This window comes from Protopterus annectens, chromosome 2.part1 (genome assembly GCF_019279795.1).
Source record: "Protopterus annectens isolate FY-2018-M chromosome 2.part1, PAN1.0, whole genome shotgun sequence".
NCBI lineage: Eukaryota > Metazoa > Chordata > Ceratodontiformes > Protopteridae > Protopterus > Protopterus annectens.
In genome coordinates this window covers 881,567,381-881,593,632 of record NC_056729.1, presented here as the reverse complement: position 1 = coordinate 881,593,632, position 26,252 = coordinate 881,567,381, and the positions used below count along the sequence as shown (strand labels likewise).

At 38.7% G+C, this 26,252-nt stretch overlaps 1 protein-coding gene across 2 annotated transcripts in view; it reads right to left on the bottom strand.

The window, feature by feature from the left end:
• Nucleotides 1–17,798: 17,798 nt before the first annotated feature.
• NEIL3 (nei like DNA glycosylase 3) overlaps nucleotides 17,799–26,252 on the bottom strand; it is a 622,290-nt gene continuing 613,836 nt past the window's right edge. Inside the window, exon 10 of one of the 2 annotated variants that reach the window (XM_044062524.1) lies at nucleotides 17,799–18,225. In XM_044062524.1, coding sequence (XP_043918459.1) covers nucleotides 18,043–18,225 — 183 coding nt within the window. In that variant the 3' untranslated portion in view covers nucleotides 17,799–18,042. The remainder of the gene's footprint in view (nucleotides 18,226–26,252) is intronic. The other variant, XM_044062525.1, reaches the window with a different exon arrangement.

Sequence of the window (26,252 nt, the reverse complement as noted above, 5' to 3'; positions counted from 1 at the left end):
GACATCAAGACTACATCTCTCAGAGACACACTCGGAACCGACACAGTCAGCGCTGACTGCATTGGAGAAGAAGTTGGAGATGAAGATGTGATGACTATCGGCTTAGACACCCCTATTCCAGGGACTAACATAATCAGTGACTCCGAAAATGAGATCTGAATTGGAGACGGAGCCACGGGGTGGAATGGGGAAAGTCTCACGGATCCAGAGGGGACAGAGCAGGCAAAATCTCTATCTGAATCTAACCTTCGAGAAATTGCCTCATCAATCTACCAATGTCCTTATTCGAAAGGCTCTGAGAAAACTTGATGGAAGAGGATGTGGAAGGTCTGGAAGTCGTTTTTGAAGAGTTCTCCCAGAGCAGAGATCTCTGAACAGACAAGATCAGCCCTGAACTAGGAACTGATGTTCAGGGAGGAGAGCCGACTGACTGAACCGAAGGGGAATGTTCTGAATAATTCGATTCTAAGAGTTTGGTTGCCTTTTTTGTAGGCTCTGAGAAGATGGAAACTGGTCAGGAGAATGTTTTCTGGATTCCTGGGCCTCTTTGTGCTTTCTGGAGAGGGATGAGCCTCTGACAATGGAACACAAGAAGGGGAAAAAGCAGGCAACAACCTCTTAATAATCAATTTATTGCTGCAATCCGCCAGAGCTTGCGGGTGAAAAATCTCACACAGAACAATTGCTGCTCAAGTGAGCAGGCCCTAAGCAATAGACACACTCCCTGTGGGCATCAGAGAAAAGAAACATGCCCTCAGAAGTGCACTTCTTCAACCCTAAGGCCTTATCAGCCCTGTCAGACTTAGGTTTGGACATAAAAAAGAGTTTTTTTTTTTTGAAAGAGCAAGTAGAAGAAAAGGAGGGAAATGGACTTTGTTAGACAGAAACCTAAACTACGAGTACAAGTACCAGTCTAACCAGACTAAATAACGTCAAGAAAGGTGACAAAGGGTGGGATTTGAAAAAGTGAACACACCCTGCAAAAACACACTCAAAAGGAAGGAGCTGAAAGCACCAAAACCTCACTGCTTGTCCGATGAGTGGCAAATGAGATCCACGGTATTTGGGGGGAAAGAGGCATTATGGGTAGGGAGGAGGAGCTCGAGCTTTGAATGTCAAGCTAGTGAAGTGGCAGAGTCAGTTGCAAGGGTCAGAACAGAGACCCACAGGTTAATGAACAAATGAAGATGACATCAGATTTTTCATTTCCCTTCATGGCTTCATAAGTTCACAGCTAATTACTAGGCAACTTTCTTAATAGGCCATTCTAAGCCCTGCCAGTTTTCCCTCTGAAAGGTGATAATTAAACCTGTACCCTGCGTCTGTGATTCAAACGCCTTAACCATTACTCTAACTCCCATCATTAATTCAATATATTCCTTTTCATCCATTTTTTTCTTATTCCTTTAAATTTTCTTTTACCTTTTACCAATAGAATTCTTTTTTTTCCCTTTTACTACCTCAGTTTATGTTTATTTCAGCATGTTCTTCTATGTCCTCTATTTTTTCTCATCTATTTTTTTCAATTACTTCCAAAATTTCTTTTCTCATTTTTTTAATTTTTGCAATCCATACATAAATGTCCAAATTGGTTACATTTATATCATTTCAGTTATTTTTTGCATCACATCCCATTTCTCCACAGAGGTATATTTTCATTTTATTTGTCACAGTTAATTAACAAATGGACTTTTTCCACAGATTTTTTTTTTAAAAATGGGGTTGTCCCGAGTATTTTATGACATCCCTATGCCCCTGCACATTCATCATGCTTGATATATGAATAACTTTTTCTTTTTCTATTTTTACCACAATATTACAATTAGAGCCACCAGTCCATACACCCCTTCTATCAAACTTTTGTAATGTCTAGTACTTCTTTGCATAAAGTTTTCAAATGTCCTTTCAAAGTTTCTCCTTTCACCTCTGTTTGAAATTGTACATTAATTTTCTTTTTTGTTTCCTGTTAAATGCTTTTATCACATAAAAGATTCCATGGGTTACAGTCTTTTTAATATTATTCATAAAACATTTCCTTTGAAAAAAACGGTCTCAAATATGTCACAAAAAATCTCTTTGTTAATAAGAATAAATGCCCTTACCTCATGGCTTTACACCCAAAGGAGCTATTAAATTGCCCCACACATCATATCTGTCCATTTCTCGGTCTTCTTTACTTTGAATCCATACCATGTACTACTGTTTTTCATTTTCGTCTGCCCTTTTTTCTGCCTTCTTTTACTTTCCCTGCATAGGTTTTCTTTTTTATCTTACCACTATTCTTCAGGGTTGTCTCTGCATCATCCTTTTGTATTTTCTCCATAATATCTCTCCTCCCCCACCCCTGGAAACACCTACTTCATTTTCCGGCTCAAAAACCTTTCCGATAGCTAAATTTATTGATCAACAGATTCTTACTATTAGGACCCTCATGGAAGTGGTCCTTGATAACTATCTTTTTTGAACAGCAACTATTCAAACAAAGGAAGGGTGTGGCAATGGGGGCAGCATGTGCCCTCATTTTTGTCAATATTGTACTAGCATTTTGGGAAAGGGAGTACATTAATTCCAGTTTTTCACAATATTGGTCCCTATATGCTCGTTACCTGGGCAATATAATTATTTTTTGGACAGGTTCCAGGGAAAGGCTGAATGAATTTTTTGAGGATATCCATGGGACTACAGATTTTTTAGAATTTACTATGAATACTGGAATGGAAAAGGTGAATTATCTAGATATTTCGATTATTAAAAAGAGGAGATTGAGATAATTTGACTCCACAATATATAGGAAGCCTACATACTCGAATACCCTGCTACATTTTAACAGCTGGCATCCCCTTCATCAAAAAGAAGTTCCTAGTGAAGGGCCAATGCTTCAGGCTAGTCCGTATGGCCTCCAGTATGGATGAATACCATTACCAATGTGACAAGCTAAGAGAAATGTTCATTGGAAGTTGATACCCAGCTATTTTTATTCACAATATATTTTGCGAGGTTGATACCCAGCTAGTTTTATTCACAAAATATTTTGCGAGGTTTTGCAAAAAAGGACAGGGGGTCAATACATTCCATTATTTGGGTCTAATACCGGATTCCCAGTTAATAAGAACAATCCAATAGATAATAATGGGGAATTCAGGCACAGTTTGGTTTTAACCTATAATAGACAGTTTGGTGATATTAGTAGCATAATTAACAAAAATTGGAATGTTTTTCGTACTGACCCCGAATATATGAAAACAGTGGGGGACGGTCCATGTATTATATACAAGAAGGACCTCAGCATAAAAAATATGTTGGAAAGGAATCAACTACAAAAGCAAACAGGAAAGATGAGTAAATGTGGGCAGTGCTCACAATGCAAGTATATTTTGGAAGTCAGTTAAGTGGAGGTTAACTATCGGACAATCAAGTTACATAGGAGATATAATTGCAATACAAAATCAGTGGTCTACCTTGCCCTTTGTCAAAAATGTACCTGTTTTTATATAGGGAAGACAAAGAATTCCCTTAAAAGCAGGATTTATCAGCATTACTACGACATACAGAGAAAAGAACCTACAAAATGCTCTAGCAGCACATATTTTAACCAAGAGTGATCATTATTTTAAGTTCACTATTATAGATCATGTGGAACAAGGGCCAAGAGGGTGACCAGTAGATGAGTACTTGGAACTAAAAGAATTCCAGTGGAAGCCAAGGACTAATGTCACGGCATTTCCTGGGTTAAACGAGAATGTATCTGTCAGCCCAGTTTTCGGGTTAAGCCAGCTTAGTGCTTTGATATTTGTATTTTTTGAAGATAATGGTAGTTATTATTGCTGTTTTTTTCTATGTTATACGGTGTTGTATGTTTTTATTCTGACGGTTCATGATTTTTTTGTTAGGGATTTATTCCATTTTCTGATATTTATTTATATATTTATGTGACTGCATTGACTGCTTTTAATGTGATTATGTGTTAGTGATGCTTTAAGAAGAGTTTCCCCTTAATTAAGTATTTTAATTAGAAGTAGGCATATTTAAGGCATCATGTGTTTAGGGTTTGTTATTCTGATGAAGTCCTTTTACTTGGGACGAAAGTGCCAAATAAAGTATGTGGAGAGGACCCTGAGCTCGTTTTCTTTTTTTTTTTCTTTTTTTTTTCTGGTTTTCAGTTTGTGTGGACATCCTTTACTGACTCGTATCCAAACAGATTTCTTTGAAAACCTCTCCTCAGGACCCTGAACACATTTTCCGGTCTTGATATTTGCTTTCTCATAAACTTCTCTCATCTCTCCATCATCTCTTCTCTCTCCATTTGCCTCCCTGTTTCTCCAGGCTGCCTCCACACCTATAATGGAAACAGGATGTGCTCCCGCAAAATGGGTCCCACTCACAACAATGACTAGTAGGGGAAGTTCTCTGATGCCCCAGCCAAATATCCCCTAATAGTATAATTATCATCTTGGGTCTCCCCAAAAAGAGGCTACTAGCTTAGTGGTACTAACCCATTCAACAAAGAATAAATAAACAAATGTCTTCCCTATTAACTCTTGAATAATTTTTACTTCACATTCCCTGAATTCCCCTTTTTAACAGGTAGGTGAGAAAATGTTAGCCCACCATTTTTATGTCATCACCTTGCATTTTTACGTTTGTTTTCAATGGTACATGACCCCTAATAGCTACTGGATGAGTGTCAAAGCTTTCAATTAAATGTATATGATCCTATGAAATGCATTTTCTATACAGTCAAGCCCAGTTATTGTATCATGGGGAATAATATGCAGATTCTACCCAAATACCTACTATTGAGTTAAAGTATTCCATACAAAATACTTTTTTATACTTTCCCTTTTAGGTCCCCAGTAAATACAAAGTTCCAATCCCCACCTATAAGTTATATTCCTTGCTGAAAACTAATTTCTCCAAACATCTTACACTCCATAACAGTTTTTGATGGAATATAAAAACAAGCCAGTGTAATTAACCTCCCTTGCCAATAGCCCCTTACTAGCACAAATCTATTATCTTTTTCCCCTTTTCTGTCGCTATAGGAGCCCTCCTATGCAATCAGTATTATTAATCCCCTTTTGCTTTAGCTCTGATATTCTACTGAATATCTATCCTGAAATCCTTTGTCAAATTCACATGTTCAATTATTTCCAAATGGGTCTGTATTGCAATTATATCGCTATTTGTACTCTGCATTTCTTAATATACTTCAATACTCTTTCTTTTTTGTCTATAACTCTAAGGCCACATTACATTCAAGATAATACAGAGTAGCCATTCTGTTAAAAAGCTATTATTCCTACTTACTATACATGACCGCTTTTTAAATGTGTTTTTCCAGCTTTTGTCTTTTATGCACATACTATTTGGCAGGTTGATCTTATGTACAATTGGTTTGTGTTTCCATTTGACCCTTTGTCACATTTTTCAGGACTTCTTGCTTTAATAAACTCTCAAACAAACTCACAAAGTTCTCCAATTCAGGATGGTGCTGGTAAGTTGACGCACACTGATGAAAAATGGTGAATCCCGCTATGCAGCTCTGGAATAAATCAGTCCTTTCTTCTTCAAAGGTTATTCAAACAATTGCCACGTTCAAGCATCCAAATATAAATAGTGGACAAAAGGTAGAACTAAAACCAAACTGGACCAAACAGGGCCAGAAGTTTATTAAAACATTAAGCAACACGGTACAAAAATACTGCTTTTCGTCCTTTCACCATACAAAGACTTCTTCAGACAAATGGTTCTACACAAGAAACCAGCCTGTGTTATAAAAGCAATTTCAAATTCAAATTGTGCCCCTCCCCTGGTACAATCTGAATGACCTCATTTCCTGATCACAAAGCATTTGTCATTTCCTCTTCCTAGTTATACACCCATTCAGTAATATAAACAATTCACTTGCAAGAACAAGAATAAGTTAAAACATTAAAATAAAATGAGTGAAAGTGCAATGAATAAAAATACACAAAAGTAAATCCCCATTTCAAGTATAAACTCACTAAACAAATATGAGTAATATGAACTACAAGAATAACAAGTCCAAACATACACATATAAGCATTTGAACATTATGTCATTATGTAGTAAGGAAGGCACGTTAAGTGAACCACTTAATAAGGAGGAAGATGCTGATATAAATAATAGTTTTTGCTTTATTACAACATTCAGTCTGGATGCTTACAAAATTCCAGACATTATTAATAAGAATTGGAAACTCTTATTAGACGAAGAGAGACTCCCAAGTGCACTACCAAATAGAGTTAAAATAGTATACAGGAAGGGAGCAAATATAAAGAGCATCTTGCAAACAAGCAAAATGAATAATTGTAGGCCATCTATGTTAGGCAAGAATAAATGCAATATGTGTAGGTATTGTACTCACATGGACATAGGCAAACATTTTGCACTGAGAAATAGGCAATACATCAGCCAAGGTAAATTCAATTGCAATTCAAAGAATGTGGTATACGTGGCTATTTGCAAAGCATGCCCCTCATTCTATATTGGTAAAACTGAGAGGAGACTGAGGGAAAGGGTGTACGAACACCTATACAGTATGCGAACTGGAAACATGACCAATGCTTTAGCTAGACACACAGTGACATTTTCGAATCATACCTTTGGCTTTAGAGTAATAGGTGAATGTGTCCACAATGATAGAGGGGGACCGACCCCCCTGCTTCTAGAGAGACTAGAATTGTTGTGGCAACTTCGTACAAGAGCCTGCTCAGTACCAGGGCTTAATGAGCAATATTCTATTTCTAGTATTTTGAAATTGAAAGCATTGAATAGATAGGCTATTTTACTTCTGACATTTATTGTGATACATGCAGACTTGGTAGAGCATATAACTTTTGAATATGCACTTCATTTTTTAATGTTCAACATACATACATAATATATACTTGTGATATTTATATTGCTACTTCACCATTTTATTTTTAGTATATTTTGTTACAAAATGTTTACTTTAACTTTTACTTTTTATTGTTTCATGATTGACTGGTTCACATACACCATAGTACTAAATTCTGGTAGAAGTCAACAGAAAGCAGAGTTACTCATCATTATGTTGTAAATACCCCCCCTTCCTTACTACATAATGACAATGTTCAAATGCTTATATGTGTATGCTTGGACTTGTTATTCTTGTAGTTCATATTACTCATATTTGTTTAGTGAGTTTATACTTGAAATGGGGATTTACTTTTGTGTATTTTTATTCATTACACTTTCACTCATTTTAATGTTTTAACTTATTCTTGTTCTTGCAAGTGAATTGTTTACATTACTGAATGGGTGTATAACTAGGAAGAGGAAATGACAAATGCTTTGTGATCAGGAAATGAGGTCATTCGGATTGTACCAGAGGAGGGGACAATTTGAATTTGAAATTGCCTTTATAACACAGGCTGGTTTCTTGTGTAGAACCATTTGTCTGAAGAAGTCTTTGTATGGTGAAAGGACGAAAAGCAGTATTTTTGTACCGTGTTGCTTAATGTTTTAATAAACTTCTGGCCCTGTTTGGTCCAGTTTGGTTTTAGTTCTACCTTTTGTCCACTATTTATATTTGGATGCTTGAACGTGGCAATTGTTTGGATAACCTTTGAACAAGAAAGGACTTATTTATTCCAGAGCTGCATAGCGGGATTCACCATTTTTCATCAGTGTGCGTCAACTTACCAGCACCATCCTGAATTGGAGAACTTTGCGAGTTTGTGTATGTGTTCCCAAGTTTGCTGTTTGTCATGGATTCAGAAGTGGTGCAGGGAAGTCAACCGAATAATGACAACGCTAACAACTTACAGGTACTGTTTACTTTGATGGAGAAATTAACTAAAAAGGTAGAACTATTAACTGAGAGAGTTGATACTTTATCTGAGAAGGGGTTAAGAGGGCTTTCTACTACTAATAATGGCCCTCGTAACACCAGTGAACTTTTAAACCCCCCAAATCCCCTTACCCAGAATACAGACCTGTCAATGAATGACCCTAACCTGGACATGTCTATTCACTCGACCTCATTTGAGGGGTCTGGGTTGCAACATTTAGCCGGAAATAATATCCAAAGAACTGGTGATGAACAGCACCACGTGAGGCAACCTATTGCATTAAACCTAGATGAGTGGTTAGGAACTGTAGTGTCCTTCACTAATGACACCAATGACCAACGCCTTCAAATTAATGAACCCGAGGGGCAACTAGTAACTAACTTATTGAAAGAATTTGATGCTAAACTTTACAAATATAAGAAACTACAAGTTGAACTTGCTTACTTTAAGGAATGTCTCAGTGAGAGAATTGTCCCAAAAGGACTGAGATCATGGCAGTATCCAACTGGCCTTGTGGGGGGGACTGACTTTCACAAGGACCTTATCTCTTTGTTTGATAAACATGGCTTTGAGCTAATGACTTTAATATCTAAGCATTATCAGTCATGGGCTGATTCATTAGTGCAAGAACTCAATGCACTAGACTCAAAGCTAAAGTCAAGTCTGGATTTTTCTAGATATAAATTCAATTATGAGCGCTGTTTTACTAGCATTGACCAGCATCTTGTCAAACTTAAATCTATCAAAATCAAGAAACTAGAGACAAAGAAGCTTACCGTTTGAATGCAGCTTATCCCCCCCCACAAATCTCAATCGGGGAATGATAATTCTATGGAGAACCGACATGATAACAACGAGGTAGCGGGTGAGCATACTCAGGGCAACCAGGCAATTCCTTCATCGGATACCAGGAACCGGAGTAGAGAGACTAAGGAGAAAGGGCAAAATTTTCCAATGCCTGCCTCGAACTACAATTTCAGGTGGGGTCAACAGGTGAAGTATGCGAACTCATGGAAGAAATAATTTTTTCACCTTCAACAGATGCCCATGACGCTGACCATGATCCAGGACCGGTTCCAGTACCTGAAATTGTCAAGAATTCAGAAGGTGACTTTTGTATTTATAACTTTTCCACCATTCAGGTTGACAAAATAATGGCTGATTTTCTTGCGAAGGGTCAAACATTTATACCTGCTACAAGAGCTAGTATTGCACACACTATGGTGGATTTAAAGTTATTCATGAGAAGACTCAATTTGCATTTCATATTTGGCCCTAGTAAAGCCTCACAAGGAGCACCTGATCCACTTTATGTGTCTAGTTCCTTTTGTCTACCAATGCACACATCATTAGCTTTGTTTGAAAAAATATGCGAATGGGACATTTTTAACTGTTTGAATAATGTACAACCTAGTAACAATTCAATTACTAATAACATTACAAACGAAGAGAAACAATGTATAGAGTTGATCCAGACCACCAATGTTAGGGTTGTCCAACCAGACAAGGGAGGTGATCTTGTTATATTTGATGTACCAGACTACAATAATAGGATTAAGCGGATCCTTAACACAAATACATATCAAAGTGTATCTAAAAATGAACGTAGCATACAACAGGATAAGAGCACTGATTGAGGAGCTTTTTGTAGAGGCTAAAATAGATAAAGACACTTATATTTTTCTGTTTATGGCATTTCCAAAGATCCCGACTGTTTTCGGGATCCCTAAGATTCACAAATCTATTTCGGACCCAGCATTGAGAGCCTTGATAGATGCTAGAGGTAGTATAACTTACCCAATAGCTAAATTTATAGACTACCATTTAAAGAAATTTGTATGTCAGCTCCCACAGATATGTAAGGACTCCTGGGCGTTTTTGAGATCTATTAGCTCCATTCCATTCGACCAAGAGTTAAATTTCTTAACTACAGACGTTAAGGACTTATATTCATCGATACCACAAAGCACGGGGGTCGAATGGGTGCGGGAGTTATTACTCGAAATGGGGGCCACAACTGCGTTGGTTTCATTATTATGTGAACTACTTGAGGTTGTGTTGGATAACAACTACTTTACATTTGGTGGGGAATATTTTGTGCAGAAAATAGGTGTAGCGATGGGCTCTCCCTGTGGGGCCAGTTTCGCCAATTTGGTGATGGCACACTGGGAGAGAACTCATGTACTTCAACACTTAGAGGTGGCCAGCAGTATCAGGTATTACACTCGATTTTTGGATGACATTTTTATATTGCTTAAGGGCAACTCTGAAGTTGCAGATGAATTACTCATCCATTTCAATGATAGCATCGCCTTCTTATCCTTTACGCATAGCTTCCATATTGCATACCTTGATGTGTACTTGGAAATGGACTTGGAAAGTAGTACCTTTGTATCAAGGATCTACAGGAAACCAACATACTCAAACTCCTTTTTACACTATTCTAGCTGCCATCCCGTGACTCAAAAGAGAGCTGTTGTGAAAGGCCAACTGGTGAGGGCAGCTAGAATGGTGTCCAGGGAAACTGACTTTGACCTCGAGTGTGAATTGTTGGGAGGTATGTTCCTGAGGAGGAAATATCCCCCTACCTTGGTGGATGCACTTATAAGGGAAGTATCACTGAAATGCATTAAAAATATATACATACCACTTTTGGGAGAAAATTTAAGTAGTACAACTAACGGAGGTGACATGTTAAGCGAACCACTTAATAGGGAGGAAGATGCTGATATTAATAACAGTTTTTGCTTTATTACAACATTCAGTCTGGATGCTTACAAAATTTCAGACATTATTAATAAGAATTGGAAACTCTTATTAGACGAAGAGAGACTCCCAAGTGCACTACCAAATAGAGTTAAAATAGTATACAGGAAGGGAGCAAATATAAAGAGCATCTTGCAAACAAGCAAAATGAATAATTGTAGGCCATCTATGTTAGGCATGAATAAATGCAATATGTGTAGGTATTGTACTCACATGGACATAGGCAAACATTTTACACTGAGAAATAGGCAATACATCAGCCAAAGTAAATTCAATTGCAATTCAAAGAATGTGGTATATGTGGCTATTTGCAAAGCATGCCCCTCATTCTATATTGGTAAAACTGAGAGGAGACTAAGGGAAAGGGTGTACGAACACCTATACAGTATGCGAACTGGAAACATGACCAATGCTTTAGCTAGACACACAGTGACATTTTCGAATCATACCTTTGGCTATAGAGTAATAGGTGAATGTGTCCACAATGACAGAGGGGGACCGACCCCCCTGCTACTAGAGAGACTAGAATTGTTGTGGCAACTTCGTACAAGAGCCTGCTCAGTACCAGGGTTTAATGAGCAATATTCTATTTCTAGTATTTTGAAATTGAAAGCATTGAATAGATAGGCTATTTTACTTCTGACATTTATTGTGATACATGCAGACTTGGTAGAGCATATAACGTTTGAATATGCACTTCATTTTTAATGTTCAACATACATACATAATATATACTTGTGATATTCATATTGCTACTTCACCATTTTATTTTTAGTATATTTTGTTACAAAATGTTTACTTTAACTTTTATTTTTTATTGTTTCACGATTGACTGGTTCACATACACCATAGTACTAAATTCTGTTAGAAGTCAACAGAAAGCAGAGTTACTCATCATTATGTTGTAAATACCCCCCCCTTCCTTACTACATAATGACAATGTTCAAATGCTTATATGTGTATGTTTGGACTTGTTATTCTTGTAGTTCATATTACTCATATTTGTTTAGTGAGTTTATACTTGAAATGGGGATTTACTTTTGTGTATTTTTATTCATTGCACTTTCACTCATTTTATTTTAATGTTTTAACTTATTCTTGTTCTTGCAAGTGAATTGTTTATATTACTGAATGGGTGTATAACTAGGAAGAGGAAATGACAAATGCTTTGTGATCAGGAAATGAGGTCATTCGGATTGTACCAGGGGAGGGGCACAATTTGAATTTGAAATTGCCTTTATAACACAGGCTGGTTTCTTGTGTAGAACCATTTGTCTGAAGAAGTCTTTGTATGGTGAAAGGACGAAAAGCAGTATTTTTGTACCGTGTTGCTTAATGTTTTAATAAACTTCTGGCCCTGTTTGGTCCAGTTTGGTTTTAGTTCTACCTTTTGTCCACTATTTATATTTGGATGCTTGAACGTGGCAATTGTTTGGATAACCTTTGAACAAGAAAGGACTGATTTATTCCAGAGCTGCATAGCGGGATTCACCATTTTTCATCAGTGTGCATCAACTTACCAGCACCATCCTGAATTGGAGAACTTTGTGAGTTTGTGTAAGTGTTCCCAAGTAAACTCTCAAACAAGAAAACTAAATACATTTTAAGAACAAACACATCCCCTATTAACAAATCTACAAATTATGTACATTTTCAGCAAATGAAGTTTAAGCCTTTACATGAGAACAACTGCCCCAAAGCAATAGCTGGATCTATAGGCATTATAGAATCGAAAATTTCTCACTTACACGACTTGTTCTTTTATTAGCTGTATTCCCCTCACAGATTGTGATAAAACAACTTACATGCTTTCAGAAAACATTACCTTTTAGCCCTAATAAAAAGTGCACTGCATACTATCACATAAAGCAAACTGTGCACTGTTCTGTTACATTCATTAAAGTAATAAAGCTGCTGGGGAGGCTTCTATCTCTTATTCATATTCCACAATTTTAGACTTTCGTTTATTGAAATGCTTGCTACTGTACCTTTCAGTTTTGCATTTCCATCAACACAGACTGTCCAGAACATAGCTCTCAACCAATCAGGGACAAATTCAGAAAAAATCAGGGACACTTTTAAAATATTACTGCTATTATCTTGAGACATTGACAGAATCAGAGCATATGCATTCATATACATTTTCTGAAGTAACAGAAGTCTATAACTCTTAATCATTGTCATTATTCTCATTAAGTGTAATTCACCACCTTTCCTCCAAAAATCACTAGTTTTAGGAGAAATTAAGAGGAACAGAGCTAAAATTTGAGCCGAAATCAGGGACAGTTGAGAGGTATTGTCCAGAACTCTTTAAGATTAATTCCTTGCACCTGCAGATAGCTCAACCCAGGTAAAAGTTAGCAAAGAGACAAAAAAGGTAGCGCTGTAGATGTATGAATAAGTCTATGCAAATTTCCTCAGGACACTGCTTTCAGCTGCAAACCATGCCTTCAACTAACAGCATTTGCTAAAGGAAATTGCAGATGAAAGAAACTTAACCAAGGGCATTAATCTAGACAGCCACCCTTGTAAAAACAATGGAGATTATCTTAATTCTACATATAACATAATCAGAACACTTTTACATCCTACATCCACTCCAGTAGCCCAAGATCACATCATTATATTAAGTTAAGCTTGCTTCTGCCCAACATTTCTGGGTCTACTTCACAATGTCGAAAGCCAGCAATATCGAAGCTGATACTGTCGGCACCACAACATTGAAAGCGCAGAACATCGTGCAGGTAAACGGAAATCTCCGTAGGGGGAGATTTCCGTTTACCTCAATGTGGTGCGTTCTAGGAGTTAGAATATTTAAGTAGTGGGGGTGTGCACCTCTGCCTACGCTAGTTTTTATTTTTGTCTGCTTTTTCTTTTTTTAAGTGTTACTCGATGTTTTACTACATCGATCACTAGAGGTCGACCTTTAGTGATTCGATGTAGCAAGATTTAGATAACGTGATATAAACGCACATTTCTCATCTAATTATAGTGTACAGCCTATTTTTCTTACGACTATGAAAAAGCACTTGCTTAATATGTACAACAGTCATTGAAAAGGCTCTCCCCATGACTGCACCATTGTGTGTGTGTGTGTGTGTGTGTATATATATATATATATATATATATATATATATATATATATATATATATATATATATACATATAAATATATAGCTAGACATATATACATATATATATATATATATATATATATATATATATATATATATATATATATACACACACACACACACACACACACACACACAAAAGGAAATGTTTATATACTTCAATTTCCTTCTAAACATTAATGAAGTGGGTATATTCTTAAAAGTCCACCCACAAGTTTAACAAAGTCAGCAAAATTCCTGTGTTCCTCAGCTACTTTTTCTTGCAAAGCTATAGTTCACAAATATGATTGCTGCTTTATAGTCTCCTATTTATTCACCAATTTAAGTGTTGCTGGTCTTCTTCCTGATCATCTCCATCTCTCAACACAAAACTGGTTCAAGTCTAAGGTACTCTTGATTCTCCATTGTTTTTTTTCCAGTCTCTTTGGCTTCTTCCTTTGGAACAATAGATAGGGTTTCACTAGCAAAGTCTCTCTCTGAGTTTTATTGTCAGAAGATTGAAAAGCACAGTCCCCCCTTCTGCTTGCTGGCTCATCTTTTGATAAACCTTTTTTCCTACTTAGTTTGTTATGCTTCTAAACATGTATTTGATCCTCCAGGAAGACAATACTCTTAAGACAGCTACATAATGCAGCTTAAATCTCCCACCTTCCCTTCAACATTCCCTGACTGATGCAATGAGTAATCATTTTCCACAAACACTCATCTCCATTTTTACCACTTTTTTCATTCTGGCACAATTTTCTCAGGATTAACCCGTTCTGCTGGTATGATTGCATCTTTACTAATATAGGTATTGGCTACTTTCTCAAGGCCAGGTTTGGAGCATACACTCAATGTGCCCTTTCAACTAAGAAATCCAGCTGTGGAGCAACAATCCATTTTCTTATTTGTGCTTTCATAAAATTAATGCGGTCTGTGTCATCACTTTCTCTGGTACAGCACAACATTGTTTTCTCCGTCTTCTAACTCTTTGAAACACCTCTTCTTGAAAAGTTGAGACAGTCTTTTCTTCATTCACACTCTGATTTTTACAGTTTCCTCAGTTCATTTGAATAGCTAGTTAAAGCTTCTATTTTCCTGCCTTTTATTTGAGTTGATATATTCCTTCAATATTTCATTTGTTTTAATCACCTCTGAGTACATTTGATTTATTTTTTTCCTCAACTACTGGAAGCTATTGCTACAGCTACAGTATTCTTTCCAGCCACTGTTGTACTATTAAAAAAACTGGACAAAATGCAAGCTACGAGGAACTAAACAAACAGCTTCATCCTCAATGTAGAAAAGAAAATAAACTTTTGATATACAGGGCACAACATACAGAAAGTGGGAACAGTATACGGGTGGTAACATCTGTAGCTGCACAAGAGGGAACTGTGGCCACACACCTCTTACTGAAGATGGATAAGTTTCTTTCTTCTTTTTAAATATACATGAGACAAATGTCAGAATAAAAAGTTATGCAGGTTAACACAGCTGCACTGTAGTTTTAAGAGTGTTACTGAAACGTCTGTGTGCATTTTTTATTAAATAATTAATTACAATTAATTTATTTTACATCCCATTTACTGCACATCAGCAAGTCAAAAAGCATCAGAATTACTTGGTCTAGGGATCTAAATCTCTTCTGCAACATCAACAGAACTCTTTGGAGGGACCAGTATTATCTCACAGAGGATATCGCTAATCTGGAATAGACTTCCCATCCACATCCCTGTCTATATTCAAGTGCAACTTGGAACTATGGATGGAAAACGGACAAGTTACCCCAGGACTGCCCCTTGTACTACTAGGCAGCTCCTAAATGCTTCATACCATGCATAGGTCCTCTACAATTATCTCTGGTATGATCCCAGTTATTCTCATTAGGAGTAACATAAAATTATCGATTATGGGGGTGGTTAAGGCCGATCTCCAACCAAATGGGATGGGTTAAGTAGAGCACAAAAAGGGAACTCAGCTAGGCATTAAATAGCCTGCAAGGGCAACTAGCCTAGCACTTAACTATTCATAGATTCATAGGTTGGTACTAGGCTATCAGCTTTAGGGCCTATACAAGCCTAGCCATAACAATTCACTGGCTATTTCTTCCCACACTATTTACTTCCCTGGACCCCTGTCTAGCAGGGCGACTGACATGATCCCTGGGGTGAATTTCCTTTCTCCCATTCAATCATCAAGGTTCCTTTTGAAGAGGGCCAAAGAGGCACTCTGCTTGACATGTATGGGCAATCTATTCCAGAGTCTGGGGAGTCTCTGGGTCAGGAACCCATCCCTTCAGCATGTTTTGTTTATTGTGATGACAAGGTTTAGATCCCTGGAGCGTGTGGCTCTGAGATATTGGGATTTCTTTAAGTGTAGCATGTACAACAGCTCTGGGTTTGACATGGCATTGTATGTTAAGCAGAGATCGCTTCTGAGTAGACGATATGCGACAGAGTATAGCTGGAGTTTTTTAAGGTGGTCAGTGAAGGGCATCTGCTTTAGGCCTGTGATTCTTTTAGTGAGGTATTTCTGTGGCCTTTCCAGTTGTTGCAGATGTCTTGATAGGTACATACCAAACAGGGTGTTGTATTCTGTAATGGGTCTAATGAGGGATGAGTACAGTGGGACAATGACCTTCTTTTTTCTGGATGAAAAGCCCTTAGTGATGAGGTGTGCCACATAGAAGGATTTCCTGACTGTTGTGGCGATGTGGTTATCGAAGGTGAGACCACTGTCCACCTGTGCCCCTAAGTCTCATCACACTTTCAGTGTTTAGCATCCTGCCACCTATGTGGTAATTCATGGGTACATGGTTTTTCCCAAAGGGGATAACTATACATTTCTTGGCATTGAGCTTGAGCCCATAGCTCTGGCACCAAGCATCTGTTTCTGTAAGGCCCTTTTGTAGAGTATCCACATCATTTGGGGATTCAATAATGGCTCCCAGTTTGCAGTCATCTGCGAACTTTGTTAGCCAGAGTCCCTTAGTGTTGGCCTGTACTTCAGAGAAGTAGATGCCAAACAAGAGAGGTCCCAGGACTGAACCCCGAGGTACTCCAGTTGTCACTTGTCTGGATCTTGATTTGGAGTCAGCTACTTTTACAGTGTGGGTTCTGTCAGTAAGCCAGTTGGCAACTCATTGGGTGATGTAGGGATTAATTCTCAGCTTAGTACGTTTATCTATGATTCCAGAGTGGGGGATGGTGTCAAAGGCCTTGGCAAGGTCTAGATAGGCTGTGTGGACCACCTTACCCTTGTCCATGGCTCTGGAGACTGATTTGAAGAAGTCAATCAGGTTCAGGAGACAAGATCGGCCCTTCAGGAACCCAAACTGGGTGGGGTCCAATGTTTGAAGGTTGCCAATGTCTTTGTTTATAAGTTCCATGATAATACGCTCCATGGCCTTGCAGATAAGGCTTGTCAGACTGATGGGACGGTAGTTTCCAGGATCCAAGGTAGATCCCCCCTTGTGGAGTGGGATAACTGTAGCTCTGTGCCACTCAGTGGGCACGAAACCTTAGGTGAGGCTATGATTAAACATGACACTTAGGTGAGATGCTAGTTCATACTGTAGTCCATGTAGTACACAGCCCGGGATGTCATCTGGTCCCATGGATACTGTATTCTTAGCTTTGGAGAGTGCGTTTTTTACCTGTGAACCTATAAAACCAACACAAGTAAATACAAATATCACTACACTGAGAAAGACTCCACATTTTTGCTCATTCAGTCTAGTTATTCTGTGACTCACACTAATGGGTATTGAAATTAAAAACAGTCATTGTACTTTATAATTACATTTACAACCTACTGTACAGAGCACCACAATTACAACATCACAGTCAACACTAACAAATACTTGTCTTAAATGCAAGAAAACAGCTTCCTGTCTCTGGTCTATCAGTACACAACGAAATGTGATCTGAGTCAATATGATTTGCTATTAAGTTAAAATTATACAAGTTTACCCTGTAACTGTAAATGAAAATAAAATATTACATACTAAATAGTGCTAACAAATAAGATAAACATATACTATATTTCATCTGGTAAATGAGAAAATACAACAAAGTTTATCACAAGAGAAATGATTTAATACAATGATTTCTCTAGAGTTTGCAGCAATCATAATACATCAGCATTACCAATGTGAGTTGTTTTTTAAGATGTATTTCGTTGTAAATACATTTAATAACATTTATAGATTTAATTATTGATTTTACAAAATAATAAAATAAAACTGAAGCAAAATGTACATGCTCACAAACAGTTCAACTTTTTGTCCAATGAGATCAAAGTGTACATGAATAGGGACATCAGCGTCCAGGACTGGCTGTGGTTCCAGATCCATTCTCAGCCCACTGAAAAAAATTACACTGTTTTTCCCGTCCTAAAGGGCAAACGTAAAAGTTCCGTCCATTATTTGGGCCAAGCTTCAATACTGTTCTCATAACAGTACGTTTTCCATGATTGCAGAAAGGGAAGTGCAAATCAGCCCACTGTAAAGTAATAAATAAATTTGTGTAAATTTATTTTCAAAGGGATAAATGAATCCAAACATATTAAAGAGTTCTTCAGTAAACTGGAAAAGAATTTTTTTTTTTAATTTTCTGAAGAACTTATTAGATACTGAAGATGACAGCTGTGCATAACTTATCATATTAGTATAGAAGTACAGCTGTTTGTCTTAAAAAATGGCATTACTTAATATATTTGAAAAGACAATGGGAAAGCAAAGTTATAAGAGAACTCACTTTAATAGAGGATTATTGAGAAAGTATAGTTGTGTGAGTTGTACTTACCAAAAATAATTGATGTTCGAATTCCCCACTGATACAGTAGCCTTTTGGCAATATGGGTTGCATCCTGCCCAGGATACAACCAGCCAGCTTCACAAAGCTCTATCGGCGCCGACGAATCCCCGGCTGCGAAAGGGCCTGGATCCGATGACTCCGAGACCCGAAAACAAGTCGGAGATGGAGTGAACGGAGCAAAAATGGGGGCCGCACTCCTCCCCAGGGGGGGGGGGGGCAAGAGCACCCCCATCTGCATTTGGGTCTGTATGAATCGACGCATCATCCGATCCATGTCCGTGTCGGTGAGGCTTCTGGTCGACCTAGAAGAAGTCATCGAGGTGGGCCGGGAGGGCCGCCTCGACGACCCCGAGGGAGACTGATACTCCTCCTCCGGCGAAAAACAGGACGAATGGCACCGAGAGGGGGAGGATCCGGAGACCCTCGAGGGAGACCTAGCCAGATTAGATGGCGGGGCTGAGGGCTGAGTCTCAGCCCGCCTTTTCTGAGACTTGTGCCCTTCTTTGTCCTTGTGCCTCTTCTCTTTGGAGGAAGAGGCACCAGACTCCCTCGAGCTCAAACCCAAAGAGGGAGGTTGAGTCCCCAGTTGAGCAGGGGGCGCAGAAGGCACCGGGGCTGCCGAGGCAGCCTGAGCGGGAGAGGAAGAAGAAGCCGATTCCTGGGGAAGCAAGCCCGCCAGGATCAGCTTATTCTTCCTGTCCCCAAGTGCCCGGGGGTTAAAGGCCGCACATATTGGGCAAGGCGTTGATAAATGGGCCACCCCCAGGCATAAAACGTACTGAGTGTGGCCATCAGCCAGAGAAAGCTTATTGCCACACTCAGTACACTTTGAAAAAACAGCTTTGAGCCCTTCAGCCATTTTGACTAACACTCACACATGCACACCCAAACACTAAGGGGGGAGGGGTGTCACACAGAAAAACAACTAACTCTAAAAAAAAAAAAATGACAAGTATCTAAACTACGACTAAAAAAACCCAGGGATACTACTCACACGTACACTAAAAAATACAATCTTCCCAGTTGAGAAAAAAGTTTAAGAAAGGTAACGATCTCACCAAAAACCAAGGAGCTCCTCAAAGGTAGCTGCTTCAGCCACGGCAAAATAACGATCTGAGGTAATACAGCATGTAGCAGGGGATTATGGGTAGGGGGAGGAGCTAGGAGCTCGGATCTTGTAGCTTGGAAAGCTGCCGGCTCGGATCCGAGGTCGGATCCAATACCCACAGGTTGCAGAGCAAATGAAGTAACTACTTCAGATCTCACTTTAATAGAGGATTATTGAGAAAGCATAGTTGTGTGAGTTGTACTTACCAAAAATAATTGATGTTCGAATTCCCCACTGATACAGTAGCCTTCTGGCAATATGGGTTGCATCCTGCCCAGGATACAACCGGCCAGCTTCACAAAGCTCTGGCTCCCTCTCATACCTTCACTCTGACTGCTGATGGGACAGCCCAGTCGAAGGAAATCAGCAGTCAGAGTGCAGCAAATGTCAAAACCTTTTTGCACACATGGAAATAAGGAGCATATTCATCCATAAACTGAAAAAAATATAATAACAAAAATTCTTTATATTTATTTTACATTTGTTTACCGGGAAATTCCGACTGGGCAAGCATCCTACATTTGTTTACTGGGAAAGTTCGTCTGGGCATGCATCCCATTTTCAATGGAGGCCTGGGAAGAAAAGCTCCACAAAGATTAGTATAGCAAATACAGTAAATACAATACACTTTAATAAAGTACAGTACAGAGTCAAAAGTTAATAAAGTACAGTTTTAAGGCCGAGAAAGGAGCAAAATGTAAACATACTATAAGGAGCACAGTGTGTTACAATAAATAATAGAGTTGAAAGGATATTTTGTTCAGTCATTTGATTACATTCATCAGTGGCTAGTACAGTAAACACACATTGATAGAGTATAGAAAACCCAATATATCCCAACCAGAAACTATATAAAGAAGTAGGTGGAGGGCGTGTGCGGCTACTGAAGCACTGAGGAATTTGAACATCTACTGTTATTGTGAAGTACTGTACCATGTTTATCATTTTCACTGTTGTAGTTGCCTTTAGGCCGAGTGGTTTGATGATCAAAGCCTATCCAACCTGGGAGGAGATAGGATATGAATCAATGAATCCCCAGAAAAAGGTTCTGGTAAAGCCTGTCTGTGACCTACAGAAAGAACTCCAGTTGTAGTGCTTCACAAATTTATGTCCAGAGGACCATTTAGGTCTCTCTAGAATGCTTTCAGAGTCCACGCCTTTCCTGCATGCCATCAATGAAGCCAAGGCACAAGTAGAATGTGTTGTGGAACTGCCTGGAATAGACTTACCATGGTGGGTATAACAAAAAGGCAATAGCTGAGGACAACAACCTACAGGCAGTCTGCTTGGACATAGGTTGTCTTTTCTTTGTCCCACCATAAGAAATAAACAGCCGATTCCCTATGCATGTTGAGTATGAATAATCTCCTGACTGGTTATGAGAATCTGGATAGAGAACTGGGGATTGATGGCTTGATTCAAAGTAAACTCTGAAACCACTTTGGGCATAAATGGCGGATTTGTTCTTTATGTGACCCTATCCACATGGAAAATCAGATAAGGCTCACCCATGAGAGCTTGCAACTCTGATACTCTTCTTGAAGATATCAGACCAATGATCAGTACAGCTTTCCATTTGATGAACCTTAAATTTGTCTGATGAGAAGGCTCAAATTAAAGATATCGTTAACTTTTCCAGCACAAAGTTGAGATACCAAGGAAGACTTGCTTGTTTATGAGCAAGTCACAGGTGAAAAAAACTCCCTTCAGAAACAGTTTTGCAGGGACTTTCTCTTTGCCAAAGGAGATAATGCATTTTTTTTGCATTTAGTTTTAGCCTGTGGCTTTACCACCAATCATTTGTTTGTGTTAGCCCCTTTTGTAATATATTAACATCATTTAGGGACTCAATGATTGCACCCAGTTTGCAATCATCAGTGAACTTGGTAAGCTATAGGCCATCTACTTTTGCCTGTTTGTATTCATCTAGGGCTTTGATGACATTCTCAAAGAAGTCCACCAGTTTCAGTAAGCATGATCTACCCCTAACAAAGCCAAACTGGCTCAGATAAAGAGTTTGAAGGTCACCTATGTCCTTGTTGAGAAGGTCCATGTTGATTTTTTCCATGGCCTTGCAGATGAGGCTGGTTAGGCTTATGGGTCTATAGTTTCCAGGGTCGGATGATGGACCCCCTTTGTTCAAGGTGATTACTGTTGATATTCTCCACTCTTCTGGAACAAAGTCAGTGCTCAGGCTGAGGTTAAAGAGAATGCCAAGTCGTTCTGCTAGGCCTTATTTTAGATTGTTTAGTAAGCAGCCTGGGATGTTATCTAGTCCCATAGAGGCCATGTTTTTGGCCTTGTACAGCATGGATATGACCTGCTCTTTAGAGATACTAATTAGAAGACTGGTTTCAGGTATGCTATAGGGTATGGCTGGTGGGGACAGGGAGGTGAAGTTATTGCCAAATCTGTCAGCTAGCAGGTTGGAAATTTCTTCAGGTTCAGTATGAGAGATACCGTCCACTGTAAGTTTGGCACATAATTGGGCATTTCCTTTTAGATTTGGGACATAGCTAAAGAGTGCTTTATGATTATCCTTAGCTAGGGATGCTAATTTAGCTTTGTAACTAGCTTTAGAGGACTTTACAAGATATCCGATTTGCTTGTTCTAGCTGTGGAGGGTATTCTTCTGCTAATTAACTTCCCTCTTTTTCTTAGATGTCAATTTCTTCCTTTTGTTGTATAACCTATTTCTACTTGAGATCCACCAGGGTGGCCTGTTTTTTCAGGAGGACCTGGTTTTGATCCGGTCAGGTACAGCCAAGTTTTTACAGTTGCTTAGTTGGTTATACAGGGCATTTGTGTATTTCTTTACCCATCCATTGACTGGGTAAATTACTTGTGCACAAACTCACTTGCCCAAAGGCTCCTCAACTTCATTAACTCAAATGCCCAAGACCAGCTGGTTGACACCCCCACAAGGGGTGCTAACATCCCAGATCTGGTGTTTACAAACATGGGGGACCACTGTAGCACCCTCCCCCACTGTGAGGTCTTCCCTGGTGAGATCTGACCACAAATCAGTCTCATTCGAAGTAACTATCACACCTGACCCCCCCCCAACAGCAACTAACCTAAAAAACGTCTACAGAGCAGATTATAACCTCTTACAGGATGACATAAATAGGTTCACTGCACCTACCCCCTCAGATGGAACTGGCAACTATGTATAATGCATGTGTAGAACTCTGCAAACACCTGTATAACTGCATTAACTCAGCCATACATGACAGAACCAAAACAAAGCTACTCAAGGAAGAGCAAACCTGCCTGGCGGACAACTGCCATTAACTGGCTTACAATAAGAGAAGAAATTGCTAAGAGTAAGAGGGAGCAAGCCGTAAACTGGAAGCACTCCCTCCTCAGCTTAAACAAGCAAATAAGACTTCTTGTGAAGTCCTCCAAAGCAATCTAAGAATCCAAATTATATTCCTCAACTAAGGACAACCATAAGGTGTTCTTTAGTTACATCTGTAACCTAAAAGGAAAGACCCAGATTAGTGCTGAAAAAGAAGTTAAGTACTCACCACAACATTCCATCTGTGTTGCTGCCTGTCATTTGCTCTTCAATCTGTGAGTTTAGATACGAGGATCGGATCAGGCTCGGCCACATACCAAAGCTCCAGGCTCAGACATCGGAGTTCCTTCTTACCCACAATGCTCTTCTGCTCCAAATCCCTTAGATCGAATTTACTGCATCACTATATATAATGTAATCATGCAAGCAAGAATAAATCGCCCAAAGACAACAGGGCAAGTCAGAAAGGAATACTTCAAGAGCTCAAACAGCAATGAAGTATTTTTCCAAATAATTCCGTTAGGGCCTTCCAAAGGTAGGGGGATGGAGGGAGGGAAAGTTGAAGTGCAAATGAGAGGCAACAACACAGATGGAACATTATAGTGAGTACCTAACTTATTTATCTGTCTCACAGGTTGAAGAACAAATGAAGGCAACATCAGAGTCCCCAGCTACAGAAGAACTTGGGAGGCTCTCAAGGAAGGATAATCCGGAGCACAACAGAACCAAAGGAAGCTCTGTTCCTGGAGAAAATGCCTAGTTTGTAATGCAATATAAAGGTACGGTGGTTTGACCAAGTAGTGGCTGCACAAATTTCATCAATGAGAAGTTTTGACCAAAAGGCTGAAGATGTGGCAACAGACAGAATAGAATGAATCTTAAAGGGACACTATCTCGTTGCTAAAATGGCATGCTTGCCTCGGACCAAAGATCAAACAGTAACACCCACTTAGCAAATGACCTCCCATTTTTGTGACATCACTAATGAGGTTCCAACAGTCCCACCCACGGCATTCTATTTCTTTAAAAAATCTGCAAACCTTTATCCCGGTCCGGTTTTACTTCACTCAGGAATGAGACCACTCAGCTATTTGGTTCTCAGCTTCAGAGGGTACTCTCTACTACATTATGCGTGTTTTTCAGGTAAATTCTAACTTAGGAACTTCTATAAAGTGCAATAACATCTGCAAAAGAGCTTCATGAAACGCAGCATTGTGCAACGCTACGCATCTTCAATGGCATTCTGCCACTTTGTTTACAGCAAATACGTTTTGGAGTGCGTATGTTACTTATTTAATTATTTTGCTAGATGCTTTCGCTCATTCCACAATTGCCAGCACAGTAAATTTTGCATCTGTTACTGCTACTCGATGCTTTCACTCATTCCCCAATTACCAGCACAGTAACATTTGTGTCTGTGTGTGCTAGCCGTTTGATCCGATCGGGAGAAACTGCATTCTCAAATAAGTCAGGACATTGTTAGAATCGTAATGTTTGCTAAAAAGCATCCAAGGCACAGAAATGCAGTTGTATTATAATGTAACCGTTCTCGCAGTGACTGCTGTTTGCCAAATTGCATACCTGCTACAAAAATTCTATATCAATGAATGAAATGCACTGCACAACATTAAAAAAATAAAAGATTTAAACAAGTAAAACAAATCAGTCTTTTCTTCCGGCTAAGCATAATACAGCTCTTCTTTGTCCATTTTCATTCTGAATTAAATAAAAGGAGTCAGGTATTTCTGCAACGGTATGTTACAAGATCAGGTGTGTCTACATGATGGATGGGTTGTTTCATATGTGAAGCGTTGCTGCTGAATATTACACCAGAATATGTAATTTTGTTGACATGTATTATTTTTTTTTTTACAAGCTCACTAATTGGCATCCATGTTATAAACGGCTGGTATTCATTGATAAGATGGAACGGACCAAACTTTTGAATAGAAAAAGCTGTTTACGCTGCAAAATAATGCTACATACCTGTCACATGCCTCGCAAGACTACTGATTTTTGCAGCATGTCCAGTTTTTAGTCTCCACTTTCTATTACGTTTTTCGTAAACGTGTGTTTGTTGGAAAGTAATCACAGCCAATTGCGTTTCACACTTCATATCCTTCATTAATTGCATGCTAATCCCAAACCTGTTATTCTATCAACTTTCTAAGTTTGTGATAGGAATATTTACAAAGTCTTTAGGGCATTTGTGCCACTTTTACTTATGGTTTTGTCCAGATTACTTGCTCTGAGAGGTTGAGAGGTGTCGTGCTGTGACAAGCAGTTATTTGTACACCGTATGTGGGTGCCATTCTAAAGTAACTTGTATTTTGTGAAGGATGACAGCTTTAGTAAAAAAATTACACAGTTGTTGTTATACACGGCTGGAACAGCATACGGTTACAGATGAAAAGCAATCTTCTCGTTGATGCTACATGACTCCTCCTTTTGATTTGTCAGTACTCTGCACTCAATCAGGTCCGCTTCATTGACCTGATTGTCTGCAAATTAAGTCCTCATTTTTTTTATTTTCTTTGGGGTTTTTTTTTCTTTCTTCTTCTTTTTTTTTTTTTTTTTTTTATTAAAGTATCGATGTATTACACTGCAGATTAGGGTGAACTGTTTCTCAGATGTACACATTACCCCAACATGTCCCGATTTTGCTCATTGGTAATACATGTGTGTTTTTTGGCAAATTAGCTGACAATAAGTAATGACTGAAATTAGACCACGTGGAGCCGGCATTTCTGTTTTATACTTCAGACCTTTTATAAAGTTCTTGTTAGGCAGTTTTCTACTATAATTTTGGATAACTTGCTAATTATTGTCAAACCATTAGTGATCCAGTTAAAAAATAATGCGAGCTTTTAACACTGCAGTTTATGCATTACAGTCATAGTTGTAACACGGTCTTTCACACAGCACAGGTATAACTCATCAGTCGTAACTGCCTAACTCTGGACCTGTGATTTGTAATTGTCGAGAGCTTCGATATTTGGCTAACCTGCAGCATTTCCTCATGGACAGTTTGGTTACAAAGTGTCACAGAGACACACAGGATGTTGAGTAATTACCAGCTGGTGTGTCTATCTTTTTCAGTCAGGCAGGTAATGTGGGTGACGAGGCATTTTTTTTTTGCCTAGAAATTACTCCTTGTCTGGTATGATTACTACTATTGTACAGAGTATGTGTGGTGATGGTGAGGTGTGGAGGTGTGACATATCCACTAATTTCAGTACAGGCAAATAGGGACCTAGTCTGAAATGGGGAATGTAAAAGATACATTATGTGTCAGATGCCTTT